Source organism: Cetorhinus maximus, chromosome 20 (assembly GCF_964194155.1).
Source record: "Cetorhinus maximus chromosome 20, sCetMax3.hap1.1, whole genome shotgun sequence".
Taxonomy (NCBI): Eukaryota; Metazoa; Chordata; class Chondrichthyes; order Lamniformes; family Cetorhinidae; genus Cetorhinus; species Cetorhinus maximus.
Genome location: NC_135898.1, coordinates 73,513,555 through 73,532,266, shown reverse-complemented (window position 1 = coordinate 73,532,266; position 18,712 = coordinate 73,513,555). Strand labels below are relative to the sequence as shown.

The 18,712-nt window shown below is 41.9% G+C and overlaps 1 protein-coding gene across 2 annotated transcripts in view; it reads right to left on the bottom strand.

The window, feature by feature from the left end:
• valopa (vertebrate ancient long opsin a) overlaps positions 1–18,121 on the bottom strand; it is a 37,885-nt gene extending 19,764 nt beyond the window's left edge. For both annotated transcript variants that reach the window (XM_078564918.1, XM_078564919.1), the window contains exons 1-2: positions 17,588–18,121; positions 4,347–4,557 (exon numbers count right to left, since the gene is read on the bottom strand). In XM_078564918.1, the coding sequence (XP_078421044.1) occupies positions 4,347–4,557; positions 17,588–17,960 (584 nt within the window). In that variant the 5' untranslated portion in view covers positions 17,961–18,121. The remainder of the gene's footprint in view (positions 1–4,346; positions 4,558–17,587) is intronic.
• Between the last annotated feature and the right edge of the window lie 591 nt (positions 18,122–18,712).

Sequence of the window (18,712 nt, the reverse complement as noted above, 5' to 3'; positions counted from 1 at the left end):
CACACTTAACAGTGCTGCAAGCCTCACACCAATGTCTCACAGCTTCCACACACACTTCCAGCTATTCAGCTATGACAGCCACTTCACCCAAACACTTTGCAACACACTCACTGACACTCGTCCCTCTCTCTTGAAGGACAGGTGGTACATAACAAAAGGGAGCAGTAGAGATCTGATGGGAACATGCATGACTAAATCCTCAGCCTCTTGGAGAAAAATGTGCTCTGCATTATTGGTGTAGCTGCCACTGAAGCCATTACAATTGGCGCTGTTGAAACCATCCAGGATGATGTATATTCCAGAATTGTGTACCTTCTCATTTCACATTTCACCCTCATCCCACAATGGTGTGAAGTCCAGGATGCGGGTCATGTGACCATGGGGTCCTTGCTTTCCACATTCCCAGCTTTCTCTCACCACAACTGTCCTTTTCTACATTTACGCTTTCAGATAGCCAACATCTACTGCGTGGTCAGTCAATGCAGTCTGATGAGGAAGGGCGAGGAGAGGAGCACACTTCTGGGAAAGGCCACTGTCACTTGATTTGACAGTCACAGCCACCAGCTTGGATATTGGCATGTGCCTACTTTAGAGGTTAGTATAGAGACATGGTGAGTCACTGGGTGTGAGTGGGCTGAAGCCAGGGCAAGGGGACAGGATAATGTGCACATCAGCTCCCCAGAGGGCGAGGTCACAGATGAGTTCTGCTGTAGAGGACTCAGACAAGGACTTCAATGGGGCACTGTGCAGGAAAGCACTGATGAGTATACAAACCAAAATGCTTGGTATATTGTCCTGACAGAAAGCCTATTGTTGGAGCATGGGGGAATCAGGCTCTAACTGGGCACAGGGTTCCATGCAGAGCTTGGAGTCAATCCTTTCAAGAGTGGAAGTGGTGGCCAAGTCCCTCACAGCACTTGCAGACACAGCTGTGATGCAGAATCTGATCGCTGATGTCTCAGCTTCCAGGCAGAAGCCACACAATGCTTGAATGCTGCAGGGGAAGGTCAGACTGAAGTGATGAGACCCATGATTATTGCCATGTAAGCCCAGCTTGGTACCTTTCGGAGTCAGATTGCTGCCATCATGGCTCAAAGGGGCTTACAGAGTCTCACTGCAGTTCAGCAGTCTGTGCTCCAGATTGCCAGGATGGCTGAGACACAATCCCTTGGGAAGGGTTCCATAGAGCACATACTTGCTGTCATCTCTCAGGAGGACAGCATTCATTTTGCTGCCACTCCACCAATAACTCTGTCGCTACCACTCAGTGCAGACCGCTGTGTTAGGAACAAAGCATAGCTTTAAGTTTGATTTATATTTTGTATTTAGGTGTTAAGAATGGTGAAACCTGGTTTCAGTTTCATTCAGAAATTTTTGTGAACTGGGTTCCAGGAAGCCTGGGACCCTACTTGTATACATGCATTTTTAATAAGGTTTTACAACTCTTGAAGTGAAGACATGGGTTACTAGGGGGTTAGTAGTTTAGTAAAGCTAAAAAAAATAAAGGAGGAAAAAATTGTGCTGTTGCCTAGCGATAAGGGTTTAGAGTCACAGTGAGACAAGGAAACACAAAAGGGCGGTCAGGCAGTCAGTTAGTATGTGTACTCCAGAGAATGCAGGCAGAAGGACTAATCTCTCTAATAAGAAATCCTGCAAGTCTGCCAGGGAATTGAGTTTAGGGAACTCATGTGTTTGCTCTGAATTTGAAATAATGATGAGTTTAGGTTGCGGTTTGTAGGTGTGGGAGAGGTACCAGCTGAAGAAAAGCATCTAGTGAATGTTCAGAAGTCTACTGGAAGAAAACTGTTTGAAACTGAGTGAACCCAAGCAAGAAACTTTGGTATTGAGACAGTGGTAAATCTTCACTGGGGCTTTGTGTCTATAAGGGTTGTTGGGATAAAAGGAATAGTGTGAGTTTGAATCATTTTCTGGTATCTGTATTGAAATCTTTCTAATCTTTTTGTCTAGTGTAATATAATTAATTTCTTTCATGTTTAATAGGTGTTTTATCCTTTGTGTTAACAGTATACTGGCAGACCCTAGTGAATGTGTTTAGGAACTGACCTCCACGGTTTCTAAATAAAAAACAAAGTTAAGATCTACCAAGCAAGGTTTCACTCTGGGATCTGACTTGTCCAGTATTAACATCAGCTGGGATCAGCCCCAACTTGGGGCTGCCGCCCATGCCATGAAGGTGTGGCCCGAAGTCAAGCACTCAAGGCCCAGAGCTGCTTTAGGTCATCCTCCAAGGCCATCTACAATCTCCTGCACTGAAAGTCACCAGCCATTCGGCAGCCACTGTGTAGGAGCAGGTAGAACAGGCAAAGTCACTAAGGAAATGCACTAGGGTGCTCAGTGAGTATCATATGTATTATTGAAAGTATAATTGAATAAAGTTTATATGGATTGGTTGCTTTGTGGTGTCTGTTATTTCAGGACTTTGGTCAAGAGTTATGTTATGATGTTATGATGGTCCCTAACATAGAGATGGTAAGGTCAGGAATGTAAATTTGTGGATTTTTTTTTACCGGAACCGGAATCTGACGAGACACTCATGGAAAGCCTGACCGGATGTTGTGATGCTTCTGTCCTTCTCCCTCTTTCTCGTGATGTGCTTGTTGAAGACCTGGTGGTAAGGGTTCCACCCTCATGATTGCCATGTTGTGGAGGTGGCAGCAGACCACCATGAACTGGGAGACATGCTCTCACAAATACTGGAGGGCTCCTCATGAGCAGTCCAGACAGCCGAACCATTGCTTGATGCCACCAATGATCTGTTCCACAATGTTCCTGGTCGCAGCACTGTTCTGGTTGACGGACCACTGTCCACATGTGATTAGGTAGTGGAGAGGAGGCATTAGCCACATGTAGAGCCACATGTCACCCAGCCACCAGGCTCTAGTTTGGTGTGGTGTTTGAAGATGGTGGGAATGGTTGGCTGGCACAGGAGAAAAGCTTTGTAACTGCTGTGAGGATTGCATATGACAAACATGGCTGTCTTATCCATGTTTCAAGTCCCAAGTCATTTTCCAAATAAGGTGGTGTGTTAGACCAGTAAACATCCTGTGTTGTGGCTTTTCACACCCTGGGAGTTTCACTCAGCCGGGTCTTTGTGTTTGGGATAAGGAACCATCGCAATACAATGAAATGTCGATGAGATCCATTTCATCTTTGTCTAGCACTCACTGAGTTTTGACGTTTCTATTGTCCATGGTCCTTTCTGTTGATGGTCCATCCTTAACAAGGGGATGTGTGAACTTCACAAGTGGTTGTGATTGTCCATATATTCATTAGGCGTTTGCTGGAGTTTCAGGACTGTCTGGAGCCGATTATTGCCAAGTCACATGATATGATACAGTCATCTTAAATAGCTTTTGGTGTCCACTTTTAAAAATATAGCTTTAAAGTTTGTAATATCTTCAAGCTTGTACCGGACATGACACCCCCATAACTGAGAGCAAGTTTTCTGCACAGAGTCCTTCAACATTCGCTTCAATTCTCGCAAAGTTCCAGCATCTCTCACTGGTGGCTCAATGATTTTGTGTGAGCTTCTCCAATAACACAGTATCTCCACCCGCCCTGCAGCAGCAAAAGAAAGTCAAAAAGTACCTCACCAGAAAGTTGAACTTTAGGAAGGATGTGAAGGCTTTAGAGAGGGCACAGAAAAGACTTATGAGAATGACTCCAGGGATGAGAGACGTGGATCATCTGGAGAACTTGGGGCTGTTCTTGGAGAAGAGAAGGTTGAGAGGAGATTTGGTAGCAGCATCTGAAATCCTGAGGCGTTTACACAGAGCAAGTAGGGGAAACTGTCCCCATTGGCAGAAAGGTTGAGAACCAAAGGACACAGATTTAAGGTGATTGGCAAAAGAACCAAAGGCAACATGAGGATAAATGTTTTTATGCAGTGAATAGTTAGGATCTGGAATACACTGCCTGAGAATGTGGTAGAGACAGATTTAATTGTGTCTCTCAGGATGGAATTGGATAAGAACCAGAAAGGAAAACATTTTCAGGGCTACGGGGAAAATGCATAAGAATGGATTTAGCTGAATTATTCTTGCAGAGAGCAGGCACAGACACAATAGGCCAAATGTCCTCCACCTGTGCTGTAGCCATTCTATCATCTACGATCCTGTGATTCCAACATGTAAGTCTATCTATCTATAGCTTGGAAATATAGCAGCACAATACTATACAATATCTGTGGAATAAGTAAGACACAGACTCTAATCTGTAACAGTTTGGCTTAGCAAAAATTCTGCAAAAGAACTATATGTCATAAATTTGTTATTAACACTTATCTGCATGCATTTCAGTTACGCTCTCTTCAGCTGTTGGCTCACCAATTAGGTTCACACGTTGTGCCAATCGGACTGACAGTGTAACTGCTCCAGCCAATGGTGGGTGGGATGGTCCAAATGAAGGAAAACACCCAAATGAAGACAATGCCGAGGGCAGCATGCTTTCCCTGCAGGCGGATATTACCCAGTGGTCGACAGATCACAAAATACCGCTCAAAAGCTAGCACCGCTAGTGACCAGAGTGCCACAATGCCTGTAAAATAGACACAGAAAACTAATAAAGTTTACAAATCACCATTTAGGTGCAAATTCAATTTCCATTAATTATTTTATATTCAATTTTTTTTCCATGTCCAAAGTGTAGAAAGTTATGTCATCCTCCCCTTGACCTGTTCTCTTTGGTATATTGATTGCATCCCAGTGTAGCTGAAGTATATTTAGCAGCCTTCAGAGTGTCGATGAACTCTTCCAGCTTCATCTGCCTCATCAATATTGGTTTTTGTTTCATAAGTTTGTCTTTTATTTTATATTTTATTTTGTCGGCTAGGATCACAGTCTTCCTGCGCAAAAGCTCATGTTGGCTCACGTTCAGAAAAAAGCTTGGTTTTTGGATGTGTTCAGTTTCAGATGTAAAGGTAAAGGATATTTGACTGAATATAGATTTACAGCACAGAGGAATACCATGGATCCACCTTATCTTTGAACAGCCATCCTGAATTTGTTATGCTACCCATGGAAACTGATAATGTTTAAAAAGAAATTTAAACTTCCAGTTAATAGCTGAAAGAATGACACATGAAGATTTCACGTTTTAAAAATCTACTGTAACAAATGAGTAAAAGCACTATTGATTAAACCGTATTTTCTTTTTGTATGCAACTTATACATTAAACTACTGAGAGGAACATTGCCTTTTTATACTTATCACCCATCACACTCTCCATGGAATTACAGTCTGTTGAGTAAACAGCTTCCAATGGATTCCTGTAACCCTGTTTTGTTAAGTAGTAACTTCAAGTGACCATCTCCAGACACTTTTCTCTTTTTGTGGAGTTTCTTAAATCCACCACTAGCAGTAAAAACAACAAAAAAAACAAAAATAGAATTACCTGGAAAAACTAGCAGTAAAGCCTGATCTGATGGATACAAGTCTAGCCCATCCAGCCTTTCCTCACAAGACAACCCATGCATTCCAGGTATAATATAAAAATTTTCCATGTTCTCATTATGGCCAGGACTTTTGGGAAAAATCAACGTAATAACCTTGCCTTATTTATCTTGCCAGTTGTAAATATTTTCCATGTCCCTTTGAAAATCAAACACCTTTCCCACATATCTAAAAGTGCAAATTTCATTCACACCGCCTCTGCTGAGACCTCACCCTAGTTTACTCATCTCCATTTCAAATGCCTGTTTTCCATCTAACCTCTTTGATAATTTAAACCTTGCAGTCTATTTGTCTCTAGTTTAATTAAATTAGCCACACACACACCAACATAAGCCTGCTTTAAAGTGTCCCACAGTAATATCAGGAAAAATACGATAGTTCCTTGACACCTCCATCCCTCTAGAAAAATGAACTGCCATAATTTTAAAAGACGGTTTCATTTTCTAAACCCATCTTACATTACTTACTATACTTATCTATATACACTAAACTATTACACTACCAGGTACATGTATTAACATGGCAATACATACAAATCCTTCGTATCAACAGAGGTCATTTCAGTCCAGTGTCCACGTTTCAAATCTTCAAATTCATTTGAACTTTAAACTCTTGACAATGCATCCAGAATTAAATGTTCTCATCCAGCCACATGTATAATCTGTAAATTAAATGGTTGCAGTACTAAACTCCATCTGAACATTCTTGCACTTCAGTCTCGAAATTTGTCCAGAAATTTCACAGGATTGTGGCCTGTATAAACAATTGTTTCTGAAGAATTGCTTGTAACATAAACCTTGAAAGGCTGCAATGCTACTACCAGACCTAGAATCTCTTTTTCAATGGTTGAGTATCTTTTCTGTTTACATTCAGCTTCTATGAAAAATATCCAATCGGCTTTTCAATTCCTGTTTCATCTTTTTGTAACAACACAGCGCCAATACCCAAATCACTTGCATCAATTGCCAACATAAGCTGCTTGGCATAACTAGGTGCTGCAAAAACTTGTGTAGTAGTCAACACAGTTTTTAAACTGTCAAATGCATTCTGACACTCCTGTATCCATTGAAATTTCTTGTTCTTCTTTAATAGTTCAGTCATTGGAGCAATTACACTGCCAAAATTTGGTACAAACTTCCAGTAAAATCCACTCATGCCCAGAAATCTCAAAACTTCCCGGGAAATTCATGATGGCTTTTACTTTCACATCTCTTGGGACCACTTGACCATGTCCAACTGTATGGCCTAAATATGTAACTTGAGCTTTTGCAAATTTACTCTTATCCATGTTCACCACCAAATTAGCTTCTTGCAGTCGATCAAACAGTTATTTCAGACATTGTAAATGCTCCTCCCACGTTTGACTGAAAACTACCAAGTCGTCAATATAAACAGCACAATTGCTCAGTCCTGCAATTACTTTGTTTGTCAGTCTTTGAAATGTTGCAGGCCCATTCTTCATACCAAATGGAATAACTTTAAACTGATGCAGTCTACCTGGTGTTACAAAAGCCAATATCTCTTTTGCTCTTTCCAGTAACGGTACTTGCCAATATTCTCGCAGCAAGTCAATCTTTGTGATAAACTCTGATTGTCCCACTTTCTCAATACAATCTTCCAACCATGGAAAAGGATATGAATCTGCTTTTGTCACTGCATTTACATTTCTATAATCCACACACAGTCTTTGTGTTCCATCTGGTTTTGACACCATCACAATAGATGAACTCCAGTTACTGCAACTAAACTGTATGATGTCATTCTGAAGCATGAATTTGATTTATTTTTTCACTTGAGCCAATTTTACTGGATTTAATCTTTCTGGTTGTTGCCTTATTGAAACTGAATCCCCCACATTTACATCATGTGTAGCTAAATTTATTTTCCCCAGCTTATTCTCACACATAGCTTTGTGTGACTGCAATAGCTTTTCCAAATCACTTTGACAGTTGTCTGGAAGGTATTACAATATTACATCTAAATTCGAAAGTACCCCCTCATTGCCCAATTTGCTTAGAGAAAAATCAATTTCAGAATCCTTCATTTCTACCTCTTTCTCTTTATCTACTGCTACTAATACCGCCTTTTGGTTATCTTCTCTGTCATGTGACACACATAGTTACATGACACACCCTCTGCTTCTTTCTTCTATCTGGAGTATTTATTAAATAATTTACTTCACTCAGTCTCTTTTCAATCCTATAAGGCCCACTAAACATTGCTTTTGATGGTCACATGACACTGGTAACAAAACAAGCACCTTATCTCCAACAACAAAACTAAGTGGTTTGGTTCTCTTATCTGCATTTGGCATCATCACCCGCTGTGATATCTTTAAATGTTCCTTAGCTAACTCACATGCTCTCTTCAATCTTTCTCTGAATTTTGTCACATAATCCAGGAGAGTAGTTTCTGAACTCTGACCCATTAGTTTCTCCTGAGTCAACTTAAGTGGTCCCCTCACCTCATGACTAAACTCTGTCAATTCATTAGAGCATCCCTAATTGCAAATAACAAGGATGAAATCTCCCGATTCCAGTCCTGTGGGTAGCCTGACTATAAGCCCTCATCATAGTTTTTAAAGTTTGGTAAAGTGTGATAAGCTGATGACTTAAACTGTTTTATCCCCAGGCTGTTCATTACTTCCTTAAACAGCGGTGAAATGAAATTTGAACCCTGATCCGACTGTATTTCTTTTGGTAACCCATATCTTGTGAAAACTTTGGTCAGCTCCTCTACAACTCTCTTTGATGTAATATTTTATAAAGGTATTGTTTCCGGAAATCTAGTGGACACTTCCATGATCGTCAGCAAGTACTGATTTCCACTTTTGATCTTAGGGAGGGGCCCTACACAATCAATCAGGGCCCTGGTAAAAGGTTCTTCATATGCTTGAATTGGAATTAAAGGTGCAGGTTTAATCACTGCTTGAGGTTTTCCTGTCACCTGACATGTGTGACATGTTCTACAGAGGTTGACTACATCTTTATGCAGTCCAAGCCAATAACAATGTTTTTGTATTTTTGCCTGAGTTTTCCTAATTCCTAAATGTCCAGCTATTGGAATTTCATGAGCTACTCTCAATATTTCATTTCTGTATCCAGTTGGTATAATTATTTGATGTACTATCATCCACTTCTCATCTGCTGGAGTCCTCATTAACACATTACCTTTAAGGTAATGACACTCTGGAATACATTCTGCCTCTGTTTCCAACTAAGCTGTTTAACATAACTTCTTTATTCGTAAATCCTTTTGCTGTAACTCTACCAATTTCACTGAGCTAAACACTTCTGCCTCATTCTCTTCAACCTTCTCTTCCTGCATAATCTTTTCAAAGGCATATCCAGCTAATTGGATGTCAGCATCCTTCCCCTGCCTTTTAGATACCTCCTCATCCAATTTCAACCTATGAGTTTGTGATCTGATTACTACACAATCTGGAAACAATCCAGGATGCTTTTTCTGCAACATCTCTGTTGAATGCATCGCCACAGGCTGCTCGACTATGGTAGGCATCACCAACATCTGTGACCCATCTATGTCATTACCTAAGATAAATTGAACCCCTGCCATGGTCAATGTTTTCACTACTCCAACAATCACTTCACCTGTTTTCAACGTACTCTTTAAATTTACCTTCCGCGATGGAATAGGTTTAGCGTCTCCATGAATTCCACATAACCACTCTTTCCTGCAATGCTCCCTCTGGACAACAAACAGCATTATCCTATAACATTAAAGATTGACTAGCCCCTGTATCCCTTAATACTTTAACATCTTTGCCTGCTCCACCCTGTACACATGGAAAGACTTTCCCTTCATACACAAAATCTTTAAACATTTCTACAACCTGTCCTTCAGAACTCCCTTGGGTAAATTGAGAACACGTTCCCACTTCTTTACCTACCACTGATTTTTCCTGATCCACCTGTACACAAACCACTGTCTTTTCCTGCTTCCGAATCTCAGAACACACAGTACTCCTATTTCCAGAACCTTTCTGCATTCCAACGACTGCAATAGGTTTTCCCTGTAACCTCCAACACATTGACTGTGTGCCCTACCTTATTACTGTGAAAACATTGAAGTCTTTGAGTGTCACTTCTACCCTCCGCACCTTCCTTCTGGACTGAGGCAAAACTTCCTGAACTGCTCCTTCTCTTCGCTGACTACCTGCCTTCCTTTCACTTTCCCACTTCCTAACCTTCTTGGACTTAAAGGGAAAAAAGGTTTTGATCTATGAACTAGCTCATAATCATCAACTATCTCTGCTGCTTTCCTAGCCGTTTTAATCCTCTGTTCTTCCACATGAGTTCTAACTACCAAAGGAAATTATTCTTTAAATTCTTCCAAAGTAATTACTTCTCTAAGAGCTGCTTATGTTGTCTCTATCTTTAGTACCAATATTCAAAAATCAATAGTCAAAATTAATTTGCCTTAGTCTCTCAAACTCAATATAAGTCTGATCAGGCTTTTTCCTTATATTCTGAAATTGCTGCCTGTACGCCTCAGGAACCAACTCAATTGCACTCAAAATAGCCTTTTTTTACTACCTCACAGTCCACTGATAGTTCTTCTGACAGCGATGCATATACATCATGAGCTCTACCTACAAACCTAGACTGTAAAAGCAATGTCCAGATTTCCTGTGGCCATTTCATTTGCTTGGCTATCTTCTCAAACAAAATAAAGAATGTCTCTACATCCATTTCCTCAAACTTCAGAGAAGCCTGCACAAATTTAAATATCTCCCCATTGGGCTTTGAGTTAAAAATACTTGTTTCCACATCAGAACCTTCCTCAGCATCTGAAATCTCTTTTTTAACTTCTGGCCTTTTAAGCTGGTATTCCCTTTCCCTTTCCTTTTTCTCTTTTCTCCATTGCTAATTTCTGCAGTTCCAATTCCCTTTCCTGTTTTCTTTCCCTCTTCTGCCTCTCTGCTTGCTCCCTTTTAAATGTTCGTTCTCTTTCCTTATCCTTTTCTTCCACCTCTAACCTTTTCAATTCCAATTCTCTTTCTTTCCCTTTCATCTCTAATTCAAGTTTTCCCATTTGCATTGCTTGTTCATGTTCAAGTTTCTTCATTTGTAACTGAAGTCTCACTACCTCCAGCTGTGATTCACTAGTTTCAGGTATCCCTTCCAATTTCAAATGCTGCACTATTATTTCAATTATGTCCGCTTTCTTTGCCCCTGCGGTTAATCCTAACTGCAACTTACCCACCAATTCTGTTAACTATGCCTTAGTTACTTTTTGTAAACAAAGCAGGGTTACATCTGCTACTCCCAGAAAAGTCTTGGCAATTGTTAAAGCCATTTTTGCAGTCTAACCACTTTAAAATCCCTCAACACCAACTCCCGAGTTTAATGTTCTTCTCGTACTCATAGCCTTAAGATTCAACAACTCAAAACCAATCAAGGAATTTTAAAAATCTTGGACGAGCCCCCATTTTGTTAAGATATGGGCAGCAATTTCAGAATATTTGCCAGGCTGACAAATCCACAAGGGATACTTGGCCACGCTATCACAACAATTTTGCAAGCTGTATTTATTGTGAGAAGGCTTGTGTACTGAAGTCAGAAGCAATGAGTGCACTCCACCTTCAAAGGTTTTAAAGATTAAGTTAAAACATTTATTAACAAAAAAGAACAAATTTAAACACACACAAGATTACAGTTACACAGTTACAATAGTTCCATAAATTTCTACTTAACCAGACTCCCAACTACGCACCCCCTTTAAGGCAACAGTCCAAATAGATTCCAAATTTATAATGTGATCCAGCAATATTACCACAAGCACCCAGTGGACAATGGAATTTCAAAGGCTTTCAACACAACATTGGTTACTGGAACAGTAAACTTCTGCAGGGTGGCTAGAGGTTTTTTCCTCCAAGTTCGTTTTACATAGTCACCTTTCAGGATCTCATATGGCCACACCTCACACAGCCTTCCATCATTTTTTAACTATATTTTACGCCTTTTCATTTGTAAATCCCATTGTTTCCACTTGTCTTTAGAAGTTACTTTTCCCAGAATATAAAAATCTTTCATATTCTCAGTATGGCCAGCACTTTTGGTAAAAATCAATGTAATAACCTTGCCTTATTTATCTTGCCTGTTGCAAACATTTAGCATGTCCCTTTAAAAATCAAACACCTTTTCCACTTATTTAAAAATGCAAATTTCATTCATACCACCTCTGTTGAGACCTCACTCTAGTTTACACATCCCCATTTCAAATGCCTGTTTTATACCCAACTTCTTTGATAATTTAAATCTTGCAATCTAATCATCCCTAGTTTAATTAAATTAGCCACACACACAGAACCATACACATACACCAACATAAGCCTGCTTTAAAGTATCCCACAGTAATATCAGGAAATATATGATAGTTCCTTAACACTACTCATCCCCAATTCCCATGAACTCAGTGACTATAACAGTAACAGACTTCAGGAGAACATAGGCAGACTAGTGAAATGGACAGAAACATGGCAGACAAAATTTAATGCAGGGAAGCGCAAAGTCATTCATTTTGGCAGCAGGAATGAGAAGAAGTAATGTAAATTAAATGGTGCAATTTTAAAGGATGTGCAGGAACATAGAAACCTGGGGTGTACGCACACAAATCATTGAAGGCTGTTGAAAAACAATGTGGGATCCTTGGCTTTATAAATTTTGGCATAAAGAACAAAAGCAAGCAAGATATGCTAAATGTTTAGCAATTACTGGTTTGGCCCCAACTACAGCATTGTGGCTAATTCTGGGTGCTACACTTCAGGAAGAATGTCAAGACCTTGCAGAGAGAGAAAGTTAAAGGGAGATTTTATAGAGGTGTTCAAATTCCTGGAAGGTTTTGTTGGAGTAAATAAGGACAACCTGTTTCCAGTGGCAGGAGAGGCGGTAACCGGATTTAAGATCACAGGCAAAAGAAGCAGCAGTGACAGAATATTTATGCAGCATGGCGTTTCTGTGATCTGGAATGCACTGCCTGAAATTATGTTGAGAGCAGATTCAGTGGTAATTTTCAGAAAGATATTGGATACCTACTTGAAGCAGAAAATTTTACAACATTATGAGGAAAGAGAGAGGAATGGGACTAATTGAATAGCTCTTTCAAAGAGGTGACACGGGCATGATGAGCCAAAAGTTCTCCTTCTCTACTGTAAGATTCTATGCTCCCTCAAATATCCTGGTTCCTTCATTCCATTACTAAATGTAGAGTTCAGTCAGCTTGATCCCCTGTTAAACTTCATACATTATTTATCTCCCCAGCTTCAAAAGCCTTGTCGATCCTATCTCTTTAACCATGCTTGGTGGAATCTGCTGAAACATTTTTTTTGCTATTGCTCAGCAAACATTTCTGCCCTGTGAATTGCTTTCAGACATTTATTGCATGATAAAGAAGTGAAATGGCAATGCCCTCTTTCCTCTGTGTGATGTGAGGATTTCAGAATACCCATATAAATAGATTCCACAGAAGCCAAATAGTACAGAAAAGAAAAGGTTTGCATTTATAGGGTCATAGAGTCATAGAGGTCTACAGCACAGAAAAAGGCCCTTCGGCCCGTCGAGTCTGCGCCGGTCAAACAAGTACCTAACTATTCTAATCCCATTTCCCAGCACTAGGCCCAAAGCCTTGTGTGCCATGGCATCGCAAGTGCACATCCAAATACTTCTTAAATGTTATGAGGGTTTCTGTCTCTACCACCCTTTCAGGCAGTGAGTTCCAGATTCCCACCACCCTCTGGGTGAGAAAATTCTTTCTCACATCCACTCTAAACCTCCTGCCCCTTACCTTAAATCTATGCCCCCTGGTTATTGATCCCTCCACCAATGGCAAAAGTTCCTTCCTGTCTACCCTATCTGTGCCCCTCATAATTTTACAGAACTCAATCATGTCCCCCCTCAATCTCCTCTGCTCCAAGGAAAATAACCCCAGTCTATCCAATCTCTCCTCATAACTAAAACTCTCCAGCCCAGGCAACATCCTGGTAAATCTCCTCTGCACTCTCTCTAGTGCAATCACATTCTCCCTATAATGCACGCAATACTCTAGCTGTGGACTAACTAGCGTTTTATACAGTTCCAGCATAACCTCCCTGCTCTTATATTCTATGCCTCGGCTAATGAAGGCAAGTATCCCATATGCCTTCTTAACCACCTTATCTCCCTGTCCCACTACCTTAAAGGACCGGTGGACATGTACACCAAGGTCCCTCTGATCCTCGGTACTTCCCAGGGTCCTACCATTCATCGTGTATTCCTGTGCCTTGTTTATCCTGCCCAAGTGCATCACCTCACACTTATCCGGATTAAATTCCATTTGCCACTGATCAGCCCATCTGACCAGCCCATCTATATCCTCCTGTAATCTAAGGCTATCCTTCTCACTATCTACCGCCCCACCAATTTTCGTGTCATCCGCGAACTTACTGATCAACCCTCCTACAGTCTAAATCGTTTATATATACCACAAACAGCAAGGGATCCTACACCGATCCCTGTGGAGCCCCACTGGACACAGGCATCCATTCACAAAAATACCCCCCGACCATCACACTCTGCTTCCTGCCACTCAGCCAATTCTGGATCCAGTTTGCCAGATTGCCTTGCATCCCACGGGCTCTTACCTTCATTATCAGTCTCCCGTGCGGGACCTTATCAAAAGCCTTGCTGAAGTCCAAGTAGACTACGTCAAATGCATTGCCCTTATCTACACATCTGGTCACCTCTTCGAAAAATTCAATCAAATTGGTCAGACATGACCTCCACTTGACAAAATCATGCTGACTGTCCTTGATTAATCTCTGTCTCTCCAAGTGTAGATTAATTCTATCCCTCAGAATTGCTTCCAATAGTTTCCCCACCACTGAGGTTAGACTGATTGGCCCGTAGTTCCCTGGTTTGTCCCTTCCTCCCTTCTTGAATAACGGTACCACATTGGCTGTCCTCCAGTCCTCTGGCACCTCTCCTGTGGCCAGAGAGGTATTGAAAATTATTGCCAACACCCCTGCTATCTCCTCCCTTGCCTCACTCAACAGCCTGGGAGACATTTCATCTGGGCCTGGAGATTTGTCTACTTTTAAGCCTGCCAGGCCACTTAGGACCTCCTCCCTTTCTATGCTAATTTCTTTAATTATATCACAGTCCTTCTCCCTGATTTCCATACCACGTCGCCCCTCTCACTTGTGAACACCGACACAAAGTATTCATTTAGAACCCTACCTACATCTTCCGGCTCCACACACAAATTACCACTATGGTCCTTAATGGGCCATATTCATTCCCTAGTTATCCTCTTACTCTTAATGTACTTGTAAAATAACTTTGGATTTTCCTTTATTTTACCTGTCAATGTATTTTCATGCCCCTTTTTACTCTCCTAATTTCCTTTTTAAGTTCCCCCCTACACATTCTAACTCCTCTAGGGCTTCTACTGTTTTGAGCCCTCCGTATCTGCCATAAGCCTCCCCTTTTCTCTTTATACAGTCCTGTATATCCCTCGACATCCAGGGTTCCCTGGATTTGTTGGTTCCACCCTTTGTCTTTACTGGAATATGTTGGCCCTGTACTCTCCCTATTTCCTTCTTGAATGAGTCCCACTGCTCTGATGCAGATTTACCTAAAAGAAGCTGCTCCCAGTCCACTCTGGCCAATTCATATCTGATCTTATTAAAATCGGCCTACCCCCAATTTAGAACTCTGATTTATGGCCCATCCTTGTCCTTTTCCATCACAACCTTGAATCTAACAGAGATCACTATCTGCAAAATGCTTCCCCCACTGATACCTCCAACACTTGCCTGGCTTCATTCCCTAAAATTAAGTCCTATAGCACCTTTCACAACCACACAATGATCCCAAGTGCTTTACAACCAATAAAGTGCTTTTTGAAGTGTAGTCACTGCTGTAATGTGGGAAATGCAGCAGCCAATTTGCACACAGCAAGCTCCCACAAACTGCAAAGAGATAATGACCAGATCATTTCTTTTTCTGATGTTGACTGGGGGATAAATATTGGCCAAGGTTCATCCAAAAGACAGCACTTCCAAAAGTGGCAGCACTCCCTCATTACTGCGCTGGAACATCAGCCTTGATTTCTGTACTCCAGCTGTGGAGTGAAACTTGAACCCATAACCTTCTGTCTTAGAGGTGCCCAGCAAACAATCCCCTCTATCGGAGGTTGCAGTTGCATTGAGGGCTTCAGCCCTGCAGGTAGTGCAGCGGAATGAGGTCTGCATGACACCAATAATGTTTAATTTCAGAACGGGAGATAAGGTAATGTGCTGGATTAAAACATCATCCTGGTGGAAATTGCATCCATTTCTAACTCAACACCTAAAAAACGCACCTTGAGCGTAATGGTTATCAGCCTTCAACAGCAGTTAGATATTTTCAATACAAAGGCCTAAGAACACATGATAGTTTCTTTTTTTTTAGCTAATTCAAGATGGACTTCATGGTGTAGACAGTGCAAGCAAAGTGGTGTAAGATCACCTAGGCAGGAATAGTAACACCAAAGATACAGTAAAAAGACAATATTCAGGACTCTATACTACTAGCACAAACTGCTAAAGTTTTACACTGCCACCCTTGGGCCACAAGATATATTGAGCTGTGTGTTAGTGGATACAAAGCTGGCTCTCTGTGAAGTTTCCACCCACTTAGATTGCACTCACCTGGTATCCACATGGTGCTTACATTTTAATGTTAACTGAGAGTTGACAGGGCGACTGGTTCTTCTGACAGTGAAAAGAAGTGATTTAAAATTTCCATGCAGTGAAAAGGACCAGCCGAGAACCGCACTCTATGCCCCTCCCAGTTACACTCACTTAAATCCAATTTGAGAAACTTCACACCGAGATATCACTGCAAAAGTGTCCACACGAAGAGGCCAGATTTTCACTGGATGTATATGGCTTCTGTACCCTCCCCACCAGTTTTTCCTCTCTGTGCTGCGTCCAGGCGGGTCCACGACGCCCAGGCAGTAAACACGAAAATCTTGCCCACAACGTGTGGACAATAGTGACCAATAACTTGCATATTTTTTTTCTGCCTGTCATTCCAATACTTACTGGGGGGGGGGGTGGGGGAATTTCCAATAATTCTGGGAAGCAGCGACTCCTGGGGTGGAATGTAAAACATGTTTGGTTCCTCGGAGCTCCGACTAACCGTGAAACTTTTGCTCATGTGAAAGCAGACTGAAGTTTGAGCCAACACGGACAGGACGGGTGCAGAGGCATCAGCCCCACGCTGAGCTGTTAACGGCCTGAATGTTTGCACTGTGGCCCCGCTGTTACACGGATCGCATGGGGCGATTTGTGGATTTTTAATCACAACAGCTAGAAATTGATGCAATTTCCACCACAATGGTGGTGTTTTGATTCAGCACATTACCTTGCCTCCTGCTCTGAAATTAAACATTATAGGTGATGTGCAGATCTCATTCCGCTGCACCAGCCGCAGCGCTGAAGCTCCCAATGCAACTGCATCCTCCTCTGGAGGGGACCGTTTACAATCGCCCTACCTTGAGGCGATTGGGGGACTCGGCAAATTCAACACAGCAAAGAGGTTTGACAGGAGGGGGATCTGTACAAGCCCTTCTTCAACCGTGTGCTAATGAAACAGCCTGCTTTAGATCGAATGGATAAAATTGATGTTAGGGCAGTCGTGACTGTCAGCGAGAATCCACATCACCTATTGTAAAGTCTGAGCTCCCAGGCACTGGAGACTTAGCACTCTGTCCGCTGTCCACCGTGTTCATAGCGAAAAGCAACTGAACTTTTCATCTCATAACGCGTGGCTAGAGCGGCATTTACAGGAAGCATTTAACACTCTGCAGTAAGCAAAACAGAAAATGCTGCAAAAACTCTCAGCAGGTCTAACAGCATCTGTGGAGGGGAAGACAAAGAGTTAACGTTTCGAGCACTCTGCCGTGCCAAGTGTGCGGTGTGTAGAAACGGGGATTAAATCGCCATATGCCTCTCCTAGCTTCCTGCACCAGACTTTTTTTGCTTCCTCTATTAGGGCAAATATATCTTATTTGCCACAAAACAATTGGATTCCACGGTCAGCAACAAACTTCTCAAAGTAAAAGGACTTACCGAAAAAAGTTACAGCAAAACCTTCCAAAACGCACGCCCAGGCCCCCAGGAAGAAATATCCGTGGAGATTGGTGATAAAACTCAGGGTCCCGCCGATGAGCGACACAAGGAAATCGGCCACGGACAGGTTGAGAATAATGTAATTCAGGGGCTGCCTCAGCTGCTTAAACCTGTAGGTCACCAGCAGGACGGTGAAGTTCTCAGAAAGTGATAAAAACGTCACAAAAAACATTAAAGTCGCCAACAGTTTGAAGTTCCAAGGCTCGATGGTGTGCAGAGGACCACCGAACGGATCTGCAGCCGGGGAGAGCACATGGGTCGCCTCGGAGGACAGGGCTTCGTTACCAGCCCTCCTTGACCACGAGGAATTCATCCTTTAACACACACACACAACAGAGGAATTGGCCAATAGCGTGCAGCAATCACTATGGTCTTACTGAAATGTTGCCGAAACTATATGGGTTTAAGAGCAGCAGTTTACCCCCCAGCCCCTTCCAGTTTTTGGTGTTATCTGCTCGGACACTGGGTGATTAATGGCACTATCTTCAGACATGGACATCTGACAGCATCTTCACTGTATGGAGTGGGGGGGGGAGGGCTACCGGGAACTTGGCATGCTGAAATCAGGTGGAGCTGGGGTTTAGTTGGTCGTGTGCAGCAACTCCCATGAGAATGGACTTGTTCTGGGGAGAAGAGGGAGAATTCCTGCAGTTAATATTCACGGAAAGAAATCGGGAGGAATAAAAGAATATTCAGATGCTTCAAGGTTCAAACTGAAACCTCAGCCCCTTGAGAACACAGATTTACTGAAAAAAAATATGTCAAAGCGCAAAACGTAGGGCGAAGTTATACCTCCAGTGCTTTCCAACAAATGCAGTTGCCATCTACATGTCGGGAATGTTATTCATTATAAAGACCCATCTCAAAAAAGAAAGTTCTCTCCTCTGTGTCAACCAACCTGCTGCATGCCTTCTTGTGATTTGAGGCGATCGTTGACTAAAAATTTTAGACAAAAGTGCTCAGCCGACAGATATGAACAAAACAGGTTATAAATCGATCGGATGGATGGAACGCGAGTTGTATCATCCGAACCAGATAACCAGATAGAGAATGTTCTGTTCATCT